This window comes from Fukomys damarensis, unplaced genomic scaffold (assembly GCF_012274545.1).
Source record: "Fukomys damarensis isolate Sample0158 unplaced genomic scaffold, DMR_v1.0_HiC HiC_scaffold_36, whole genome shotgun sequence".
Classification (NCBI taxonomy): Eukaryota; Metazoa; Chordata; class Mammalia; order Rodentia; family Bathyergidae; genus Fukomys; species Fukomys damarensis.
The window spans coordinates 49,842,672-49,853,932 of NW_022900948.1; the positions used below are offsets into that span (position 1 = coordinate 49,842,672).

Consider the following 11,261-nt stretch of genomic DNA (forward strand, 5'->3'; position numbering starts at 1 on the left):
AAAAAAAAAACAACAACAACCAACTTTTAGTTTAAAGAAGAGTATTAAACAAGGTAATTGTAATTCTTACATGTTCCTGGTGGAAATACAATAAAGTGCACCCTCCTTTGCCAAATAGTTTGCAATTACCTATGTGGTCTAGCCTTCCCATTTAGGAAATGAAAGCAAAAGCACCCACACAAAAAACTTGCATGCAAAGGTTTACGGCTTTATTTATAATTGCCCAAATCTGTAAATAACTCATGTCCATCAACAAGCAGGTGATGGATAGACAAAATGACACAGCAATACAGTGAAATAATACTTGGCAATAAAATGACAGCCTGCTAACCAGAGCACACCACAGATGCATACCAGTGTGTGTGGTGACTCTGCATGACACCCTAGGGTACAGACCTGCAGGGGCAGACATCAGTGACCGCTGGGCTGGGACACCGACTACTCAGCAGGGCTTCAGGGAGTCGGAGGTGCAGCTGTTCCACATCGTCATTAGGGTGGTGGATATATTTACCAAAGGTTACAGAATAGCGTGGTGAAAAGGGTGAATTCTGTTTGTGAGAATTAAGCCTTAATAGACCTGGTGTTAGGGAAGATTAAAGCAGGTTTTCTCCTGATGATTTCCTGTCTGGGGTCTCTGCCTGCCCCTCTTTCTAGTGCTTTGTGGTACACGCAAAGGCCTCGGCTCTGATGGTCCCTTTCTGTCCTCAGTGTCTCTCTCACATCCATTCTTCCTTTCTTGTCAGAGTCTTCCCAGCCACCCTGACCAAAATAGTCATCTTGAGATGTTTCTCCCTTTGCTTTTCTGCCCTTGGCATTTTTCACAACATACTGGACTTTTTGTTTTCCTTTTCTTTCTGATACTGTGCTGAAGAATATAGTGCAAATTTCAGAAGGGAGTTTTGGGGGAGTTTTTGTTACATCATCTAAAACACTACCTGACACCTACGAGACGATCAGTAAACACTGTTGAACGAATGTGTGCATGACTTAAATGCTGCCACATCCCTTCTGAATCCCCCTGCCAGGCACACCTAGTGCTTGCACTGGCACATGCTGGTTGGATGTTCCCTGTAGGGTCTGAGCTGCTTTCACAACAGTGCTCTTCCCACCAGATCCAAACCTGTCCCAGCTCTGCCCAAATGAAGGGCGGCAGAATTGCTCCAAATACCCATCTTCCCTTCCTCTGTTGTTATGCCCCAGCTGGGACAAAGCAGCACCAGTGTGATGCAGAGCTGAGGAAAGAGATCTCCTCTGTGTGGGCCAATCTGCCCCAGAAGACCCTGGACTTACTGGTACCACCCCACAAGCGTAAGTAGGAGGGTGAGAAATGCCCTTCAGCTTCACCTTCCCTCTTCCCCCGCAGAGGCAGGAGGGGAGAGGCTGCAGGCATGTGGAGGTGGGAGTGCGATGCGAGCCTTGGAGGTGGAGGCCCACCAAGTGCTCCTGAAGCAAAGTAGGGCAAGTCAGTCCTGCACAGGGTTCTTGGGAGGAGTCAGAGCTGTTCTGGGTGTAGCATCTGGATCAGTCATGGGGCCAAGCTGTGGCTGAGCTTCTGAGCATCTCTAGATTCCACGTGGTGGGGTGAGCGAGAAGAGGCTGCCTCCTTACCCTACTCCACCCTCATCTTCGGCAGCTTTTCTGCTCTTTCTCCTCCAAACTATTACCTCTGAATCATCTCTTTGCCTGTTCTTTTTAGCTGATGAGATGACAGTGGGGAAAGTCTATGCAGCCCTGATGATATTCGACTTTTACAAACAGAACAAAACTACCCGAGATCAGATTCACCAAGCTCCAGGAGGCCTGTCCCAGGTACAGACTCCATCATTCCCAAGAAGTAACCCAGATGCCTTGGAAACCCTGGCAGTCTTTGGAGACCAAACCATACTTAGGGTGCAGTGGCTGAAGGAGGAAGCCCCATCACATTAACTGGTGGCATGGTGGTATTAGGGAGCCCTTGAGCTAGACAGCTGGTATTCAGGGCCAAGAAGAGAGGAGGTCTGAGGTCTGAGGACAGAGGCCTTGGGTAACACTGCTCTTTCAGTGGTAGATAACAGGAGAAAGAGGTGTCTGAGGGGGATCTTTGGCAGGTGAAAGAAGCATCTGCTGTTCCTGCAGTTAGGGACCAGAGAGACACCTGATGGGCCTCAGGGTCCCTGTTGGCTCTGAGTATGACTCACAAGGTTTGGGGTTTGTCTTTCTAGTGCCATCGTATAGTTGTGTCTTCAGTGACCACAGGAGGTTCTATCTGAAGTTCTTAGACCCAGAAATCTAGTTCTCCCACAGCTACAGGTAGCATTCACTCCACATTGGTGCTGAGATGAAACCATTCTGCTGTCTGTAGCCTGTCTAACCCCAAATGGAATAGGTAGGGAAACTGAGGCTCTGAGAAATGACATACTTTAGTGAAGTCACAGGGCTGGCCCAGAGGTTCTTTAAGGGTCCTCTGACCTGCCCCACTGTTTAAGTACAACTATGCTTGGAGGAGAACTGGCTTCTGTCACATGCCATATGCCTGCCAAGGCTGCATTACAGCTTCCCCAGGCCTGACCTCTCTTGTGCACCTTTGCAGATGGGCCCCGTGTCCCTGTTCCATCCTCTGAAGGCCACTCTGGAGCAGACACAGCCGGCTGTGCTCCGAGGAGCTCGAGTTTTCCTTCGGCAGAAGAGTTCTACCTCCCTTAGCAACGGTGGGGCCATGTAAGTACCAGGTGTGGGGCAGTCCTGGGAGGGGTCTGAGCCATGGGCCAGGGGAGCAGAAGCCCTTTCCTTGCCCTGCCACCCTCTCTTCCCACTGTCCTCTAGTTCAGCTTGATCCAGGGAACTTCAGGTGACCTGTCCAGTGCCTCACTAGCCCTCCGGGGGCAGAGGTGTCTGGTCCATCCCTGTGTCCTTCACCCCAGGTGCAGCCTGGTAGTAAGTGGCTTTCCACTTGCCAGGTTTCTGGGGTGGACTTTGCAGTGAGCTCCTGCAATGGCAGGGCCAGCACTGGATGGCTTCAACAGGTTGCCATTCCAAAGTTGCTGCTGCCCGGGTACCTTTCATGCCCAGACTCTGCTCTGTTGCTGGCCCCTGGTGCCTGAAGACCTTTCAGAAATTGTGTGTTTCCATCTCAAACCCTCACCTGTTAGTATGCTGCTTTTCTTAGTTCCCCTGATGCAGTTTCTCCCAGATTCTCATTTTGCTATTGATTTCTGAGGATGTTGCATTCTGTAGACAAATTGTTTAGGTCCTTTTGCACCAGTTAACACTTGCCACAAGATTTCTTGGTAACAAGCTACTGGACACAAAAAGCATAAAACAATGATTACCTTTTCTCGCTCAGGGTGGTGGAGGGCCCTGGGCAGCTGGACTTCACATGGAGGGGCCCCACAGCCTTCCTGGACAGTGGGCTCCAGGGTATGAGCCAGACAGGCCCTCTCATCTTCGCCTCCAGCAAGCTCACCACCCCACGTGGGCCCTGAGAATGGTGGAGGACCTAGGTGTAGATGCTGTCCAGGCCTCTGTTGCTGCCCCTCAGGGAGCACATTGTAGCCAGGTCCTGAAGGTTGCAGCGGGCAGGACAGAGGGGCCTGGCCTTTGAGGGCTGCTAGAGAGATGCACCCTGTGTCCAGGGCTGTGGTGGGCCTAGCTGCCCAGAGTCCCACACTCTCCCTCCCAGGAGTTGGTTAGTGTCCCTTCTAGTATATAAACAGATGATTCTGAATGTGTGAACGAGTGTCATTGTGGGAGAACATGACTACTGTGTATATCCGAGTATAGTAGCGGAATGTCTGGAAATGTGTGTGTGCGGGGGGGATGGAGGTGCCTTTTGGGTAGATTTGAGCCAGGTTCTCAGGAGGAAAAGAAGTTTGAGTTACTTCCTGGTTGTAGCTGCTGCGTGAAGGTGAGAGAACAAATATCTGGTCAGCCTGGCTGGGTGAACACTCCAGGCTCAAGCTGCTGTGACTTCAGAGTGCCCGGAGCCCAAAGGTGCTTCCCAAGAGCTGCCTGGCAGCACCCTGGATTCTTATCAGAATCCCCTGCAGGGATGTGTGTAGCCTTCGTCTCTGGCCTAGCACTGTGGTCAGGGTGTGGTTGGCTCCAGAGATCAAGCTCCACACTGAGCTCCATGTGTGATCAGCACCAAGCTCCCTGTATGGCTGCTCTGTGCTCAGGAGGAATGAATTTTTGTAGGCAGAGTTAGATCTGGATGGGAGATACTGTCAGAGCATAGTAAGGGGCAGACAGAGAGCATCTGTGCCCCATTTCCACAAACACTGCGAGTAGAAAGGACCTTGGGGCTGGGGTCATGGGATGAAGTGCTGCTAGGAAGGGCCCCTGCGGGAGGCAGCTCAGAAAGGCCTGGGGCCAACATCTTCAGCTATGTCAGCATTGGCAGGGTGTCTTGGGCTGCTTTTCACTTACCCAAGTTTTATTCCTCTGTCTGCATCCCTTCCCACCATGGCCTTGGGCAGCAGCAGGACAGTATTTCACAGATGAACACCCATGTAAGAGTGAGGAACTTGCCAGTCAACCAGAGTCCTCCCTGCCTCCGAGTTTTGTTATACTCTGACCAGCACCAAGGGCCTGCCCTTTGGTGTGCCTTTGCTCTGGAGCATGCGGAGACTGCTGAGCTCCTGTATGCGGGGGCAGGTTTGTTCTAGCCTGGAGTTGGGGTATCTGGACCCTTGACCTTGTGAGAGTGTAGCTGGTAAAGGCTTCAGGCAGGTCCAGGGTGGGCAGTGTGAGTGCATGGGTCTCTGACCTATGGAATGTTCCTCTTCTTTTTTACAGACAAACCCAAGAGAGTGGCATCAAGGAGTCGGTGTCCTGGGGCACACAGAGGACCCAGGAAGCACTCTACGAGGCCAGAGCACCACTGGAGCGTGGCCACTCAGCAGAGATCCCTGTGGGGCAGCGGGGGACACTGGTGAGCCCTCCTTGGAGGCGGGGTGTATGGGACAGAGCCCTGGTGGCCTCTGGGCAGGGATGGGAGTCTGTGGCACCAGATGAAGGCATGAGGTCCAGGATGTTGGGGTCTGTGCGAACAGGATTGGAGTGGTATAGACCATGATGGAGGAGTCTGTGGGACCAGGATGGGGGGTGTCCTGTGGGACCTGGATGGGCACTCATAAGATGGTTCCCTGTGAGTGTAGCCTCGAAATTGCTCTCCCCAGGCTGTGGATGTCCAGATGCAGAGCATGGCACTGAGGGACCCAGATGGAGAACCTCAACCTGGGCTGGAGAGCCAGGGCCGAGCCGCCTCTATGCCCCGCCTGGCAGCAGAAACACAGGTGGATGGTGGTGGAAGGGTCTGGACTGGGAGAGGGGTGTGAAGGTGTGTACATCCTGAGGGTGTGGGGACCTAGAAGAGGGAGAAGAGCACCCCTTCTTGGAGCCCTCCCAGGAGCCTGTGTAGCCTGACACTTCTGGGGACACGCAGGCCTTGGTCCTCAAACTCTGAACCTCCAGCTCTACTCCCTCCAGATGTGTTATCACCTAGGAGGTAACCCCCAGTTCTGTTCCACTCAGCTCTGTCCCCCCAGCTCTGGTCTTCTGGTTCTGCTATTCCCCTTCCAGCTCCATGTCCCCTCTTCAGCTGTGGTGTCCTCCTTCCAGCTCTGTGTCCCCCAACCCTGTGTCCCTACTTCTTCCCTTTCTGGGTCTCCTCTGTTATAGCACAGCCTCACCCTGTCCAGAAGATGACACTGCTTGCCTCTGTCCATCCTGCTGGAGTTTCTGAAACAACTTTTTCTGTTCTATCCCTGGATTTTCTTTCCTCCTCTGACTCCTGGAAGTCAAGATTCTTTCTGTGGCTTGTTTGCCTAAGGAGCAGCAACTGGCCTAGGAAGTTCAGCTTCTGGGTGTACCCTTGGACAAGTTCCTGTCTGAGGACACTGAGAGGAGTATACTATATTTCCATTCTGAAGCAAAGCAGGGTCTGTACGGTCTTGGTTTCATCTCTAAGCACCCAAGGCCTGCTGGCCCCAGGTTTCCCTGTTCATTGTGCTCCTCCTCCTTCCTGCGGCTCTTACTTCTGAACATGTATTGTGAACTTTGTTCTCATTCTTGACTCCCAGTCCCGCTGCCTGTCTCTGCCCTTTGCAGCGTTCCTGTCCTTTCCTCACAGTCCATGTGTCCTTCTTGCTTTTCTCTCCTGTTACCATTTGTGCCTCCCTGCTTCCAGTTTTCTCCAAGGTGTTACAGCCTGAGGGGACAGCCTCATGGACCAGCCAGTTGTGAGGCCAAGGAAAAGTGTCCCCTCCAGTCAGCGAGGCAGCCGTGCTGTACTCAGATTCTCCAAACCCACCAACAGCCCCTTGTCCCTTGTACAACCTAGGGGCTCTGTCCCATGCCCAGTTCTCCCTGATGGGACCTGGCCTGCCTCTCTGCCCCAACACCTGCTTCCTTGCCCCCTGCTACCCCAGGCCCTCCCTCGTCCTTCAGGCCCTGCTCCTCCTTGTCCCTCGCTACAGCCTGTTCCTGATGCCAGTCCCATGAAGCGCTCCATTTCCACACTGGCCCAGCGCCCCCATGGGGCCCACCTCTGCAATGCTGCCTTGGACCGCCTGCCCCCCAGCCAGGTGCCACATCACCATCACCACCGTTGCCACCGCCGCAGGGACAAGAAGCAGAGGTCCTTGGAAAAGGGGCCCGGCCTGTCTGCTGACACAGATGGTGGTACGTGCCAAAGAGCCTGGGGAACCTCTTGAGGGACTGTGGCCTGAGTTGGGGGCACTGTGCAGCCCGTGGATATTGCCTCTTCCTTGCTGTCCCACATAGCCCCAAAACTGGCCTCAGTAGGCAGGGCCCTAAGGCCCAGTCTAGGCACCAGGCAAGACCACATGCCAGGCCCTTGTGCTTTCCAGCCCTGTCGAGGTCACTCCTGGCCCCCCCAGGGATGGGGCCTGGGGAGAGGTCTCCCTGGTTCTGAGCTTGGCTGAGCTGACCTTTCCTCTTCCCTGGACAGCGCCAAACAGCACCCCAGGACCTGGCCTGCCCCCAGGCGAGGGGCCAGCAGGCTGCCGGCATGAGCGCAAGCAAGGGCGTGGCCGATCCCAGGAGCGGAGGCAGCCCTCCTCCTCCTCCTCAGAGAAGCAGCGCTTCTACTCCTGCGACCGCTTCGGGGGCCGTGAGCCCCCACAGCCCAAGTCCTCCATCAGCAGCCACCCCACGTCTCCGACAGCTGGGCCAGAGCCTGCACCGCCCCCGCAGGTAAGCGGCATAGGCCATGTGGACTGTCGCCGTGCTCCCTCTGTGCCTTTGCTTCCCAGCCACCGTCCCTGGGGTGGTGGCTCCAATCCTCACGCTCTCTGCCTGTTTCCTCGCCGCCCTCCTGTGTTCCTCTCCCTGGACCCACGTGGACCCCGCCTTCTTCCTCAACTGTCCGCTTCTCCACTGCTGCTGGGTGCTCTGTGCTGCATGACTTGTTTCTGGCTTTTATTTGCTCTTCTCTTCACACAGGGTGGTGGCACTGTCCATGGAAGCCCCTTGCTGTCGACATCTGGTGCTAGCACCCCAGGCCGAGGTGGGCGGAGGCAGCTCCCACAGACCCCTCTGACGCCCCGCCCCAGCATCACCTACAAGACGGCCAACTCCTCGCCCGTCCACTTTGCTGGGGCTCAGAGTGGCCTCCCAGCCTTCTCCCCTGGCCGGCTCAGCCGAGGACTTTCTGAACACAATGCCCTACTCCAGAGAGACCCCCTGAGCCAGCCCCTGGCCCCCAGCTCTCGCATCGGCTCCGACCCTTACCTGGGGCAGCGCCTGGACAGTGAGGCCTCTGCCCACACCCTGCCTGAGGACACACTCACTTTCGAGGAGGCCATGGCCACCAACTCAGGCCGCTCCTCCAGGACTTCCTATGTGTCCTCCCTCACCTCCCAGTCCCACCCGCTCCGCCGTGTGCCCAATGGCTACCACTGCACTCTGGGACTCAGCGCCGGCGGCCGGGCTCGGCACAGCTATCACCACCCTGACCAGGACCACTGGTGCTAGCTGTACCTTGACCACCCATGCACCTGACCAGCGGTGTGGGCTCCAGTTGATGAGTTTTATCATCTGCACTGGGCTCTGGGCTGCAGCCCCTGGGAGGAGGGGCCTTACTTGTGGCCTCCATGGTAAAGGCTCCCCCTTTTACACTGGAAGGACTAATAAAGCCCTTTCTTAGAGGGTTGTGGCTGTGTCTGTCCCCCTCGTGTGCTGCCTTCCTGGGTCTTATGCCACACGTCATGATCCTGAACAGGAGGTAGCCAAGTTGAGATGGACCCAGCTGGTCCAGATCCCATGTCATGGCCTCCAGCATCCGGGTGGGTGCTCACAACCTGTTTTGGGAGGTCTGAAATCATGGGCAGCTTCCTGTGTCCAGATGTGTTGTCAGAGGGTGGGGGCATGCCTGAAAGCATGAAAAGGGCCCAGCTGTGGCCTGGCATCTCTTGCCAGCCTCTGTGATCCCGTGTCTATTGTTGCTTGCACTGAACAGCAAATGTATGTAGAAACACACTGTCCTTCCCCAATCACTGTTGCCCCAACACAGACCAAATCCAGAGAATGTTTGTGCCGTCGATTCTGGTTTTTGGTCGCAGCACCCTTCGCTCTGTCACTTCAATATACTTGATCTAGAAAAACCGAAAGCAGGAAAAATGGCTGAGGAAACATTAACATAACCCATAGGAAAATCTCCACTTTTCCTTGTGTGTTTCTGTACTTGTGCGAGAAGATGTTCCTGTGTGGACTCTGCCTGGCCTGGGTAGCCTCCAGCAAGCCTGACACCTGCTGCTTGACCAAGTGCCTGACCTCCAGCTCCTGGGTATCGTGTGATACGAGGCCTTGCGAGCTATCACTCATGGATTGTGTGAAAACTGCTTAGAACATCAGCTGGGTAGGAAGCTCATGTGTGCAGGAGCAACAGATGACACTCAGCAGCACAGCACAGTGAAGACAGGTGGTTTTTCCCCATGTTCTTCCCACAAGCAAGAGGATTTAGGAAAGACGAGCAGCAGAGTGCATGCTTGTGTGAGGCATTTTCAATCTGTTCTATATCTGATTCTCAGGGATGGGATGCCTGCCAAGTAGGGCGTGATCTCTGTCGTGCATGAAGTGACTTTTCACCAAAAGCTGAAGGAATGAGAGCTAGTGGGGACGAGGGAGATAGTGACTAGTGGGTTGGATGTAGGGCCACCATAGCAGAAGGGAGAAAGTCACAGCAGGTGACTAGTGGAGGATAAATTGTTCCTGAGCTATGGCTGTGGCCTCAGTTCCTCACCCCAGGCATAGGGAGGCAGCAGTCAAACCTAACCTCACAGCCAGTCTCCAAAGGGAAAGCCCATACTCAGGATGGCGTTTGGTGTGTGGAGAATGTTGGGAGACCTCTCATGAAGGGTGCATGTAGACAAGTCCATCAGTGTGTCCTTTGTGTTGGAACGTCAGGTGATTTCTCTGTGGGAATGTTGGCTTCTACCCTGTGATTCTCCTCAAGAAGCTACGTGTGACCCATGTATGTGTGTCTGGGTATATGTGGTAGTGTGTTGTGTGGATGTCAACCATAGGGCTATGCAACAAAAGACACATTTAATAGAAACAAAACACAAGACCACCACTTGGTCTAGAGTTTCAGCATGATTGTGACCAAACCTTTTTATAGAATTTCCTCACGTGAAGGCACAACACTCTGCAACTTTAATGGTAACAGAGTATTTTAATCTAATAGGGTAAAATTATGCAGGAATATTGGTCTGTGCATGTGACTCTCCGCTCATGTTGCAAAGTAGAAGGATGTGCATTTCAGTAATGTTTTGTCTGTTCTCCCCAGCCCATGTTATCTTGGGTGTCAAAAAGTATACATTCCATGTAGAAACACAGTTGTCTCCCAGGCAGTCATGGGTCAAGAATACTCTTTCTAGACTCGTACAACCTATCTGGCTTGCCTGGATTCTTTTAGGCATTGGCATTCATGAAATTAAAAGAAGTAGGGAAATGGGTCTTATTTTCCTGACTTTGGGTTTGTTTCTGTACTGTCTCTTCTCAAGTGACTGTCTATTTCCTCTGAAATCTCATAGTGAGTTGCCAAATTTGAAATGCATCAACCAGCTATCTGCATCTGGAATCTGTCAAGCAGTGGCTGTACTTTGAACAAGTTATGTGTGCATGTAAAATATATACGTATATACATTATACAAGTATGTGCATGAAATGTATATCTTCATACTTTTTATACAATGTATTCATTTGTTAATTTTTAATTATATTTGATATAAATTGAAGGTTTGTTGTAAAACTTTATATTTAAACAACAGTGTTAAAAAGAAAGAGAAGTCCCAACCATGCAAACCAATTGGGACCTACTTTTAAAAAAATCCTGTGATTGACTAGTTTACTGCCTGAGTAGTATTTACAAGCCAAAATTTGGATTCTGCTATTGTTTCTACAATGACCTTTTGTATGAAGCAAAAGTCCTTGGATTAAAATAAAAAATTAGAAAAAAACCCCAAAGACAAAAGCAAAACTCCCCACAATGCTACCAGGAGGTATGTGGGGGTCTGTGTGTCTGAAGCGCGCTGGGTGGGAGGACAGCCAGGACAGATCAGGAGAAAGTGGGAACTTCTGTATCCTCCCTGTAGGCCCTAGTTAAAAACCAAGTGTGACATATTGAGAATTAGGGTAAGAATGGCTCAGGATGGGTGGGTCCTTTGGCTACCAGGGCTGATAGCTGGACTACAGTATCAGGAACCTGGGTGCCTGGAGCCTCTCTCTGGTAAACGGTGCAGGAGCAGCTGGACTACATTGCCCAGAATTTTCTGACATCTGATTCTCCCAGCCACCATTACCACCACCCCTTTTCAGCGAGAGCTGAGGGAGCAGATTCTGGACTACACTGCCCAGAATCTGGTGCAGTCCCTTGGTATGGAGCTTACCCTTATGATGACTGGGGGAGGAATCCAGACTATCTTGCCCCCAAATTTAAGGGGTCTATAGCTCACAGCCAGTCTGGTGACCCCACCCTTAAGATCAGGGCTGCCAGGCTCAACCCCAGAATGCTGTGGGTTGCAGAATATAGGAGTGTCCTGGGTGAGGGCTGTGAGGACAGAGTGCTGGACCACACAACCCAGAATTCTCTGGGACTGCAGATCCCAGGAACTTTGGCAGCAAAGGCTGAGTGGACAGAAGGGAAACAGTAGCAGAGTGTCAGAGAACAAGTTTTCAGACCTGCAGCTCCCAGAGAAGGGCCATAGGGGAATGAGCCTGTAAGCTGAAACCCCAATCACATCTGCAGTGGCCACCATGTG

At 52.7% G+C, this 11,261-nt stretch overlaps 1 protein-coding gene across 1 annotated transcript in view; it reads left to right on the forward strand.

The window, feature by feature from the left end:
• The window catches only part of Cacna1b (calcium voltage-gated channel subunit alpha1 B), a 181,203-nt gene extending 170,667 nt beyond the window's left edge, over nucleotides 1-10,536 (forward strand). Inside the window, exons 42-49 of the mRNA XM_019205196.2 lie at nucleotides 1,201-1,308; nucleotides 1,697-1,809; nucleotides 2,570-2,697; nucleotides 4,774-4,909; nucleotides 5,157-5,273; nucleotides 6,456-6,660; nucleotides 6,950-7,194; nucleotides 7,444-10,536. Of these exons, the coding sequence (XP_019060741.2) occupies nucleotides 1,201-1,308; nucleotides 1,697-1,809; nucleotides 2,570-2,697; nucleotides 4,774-4,909; nucleotides 5,157-5,273; nucleotides 6,456-6,660; nucleotides 6,950-7,194; nucleotides 7,444-7,974 (1,583 nt within the window). The 3' untranslated portion in view covers nucleotides 7,975-10,536. The remainder of the gene's footprint in view (nucleotides 1-1,200; nucleotides 1,309-1,696; nucleotides 1,810-2,569; nucleotides 2,698-4,773; nucleotides 4,910-5,156; nucleotides 5,274-6,455; nucleotides 6,661-6,949; nucleotides 7,195-7,443) is intronic.
• Nucleotides 10,537-11,261: the final 725 nt, after the last annotated feature.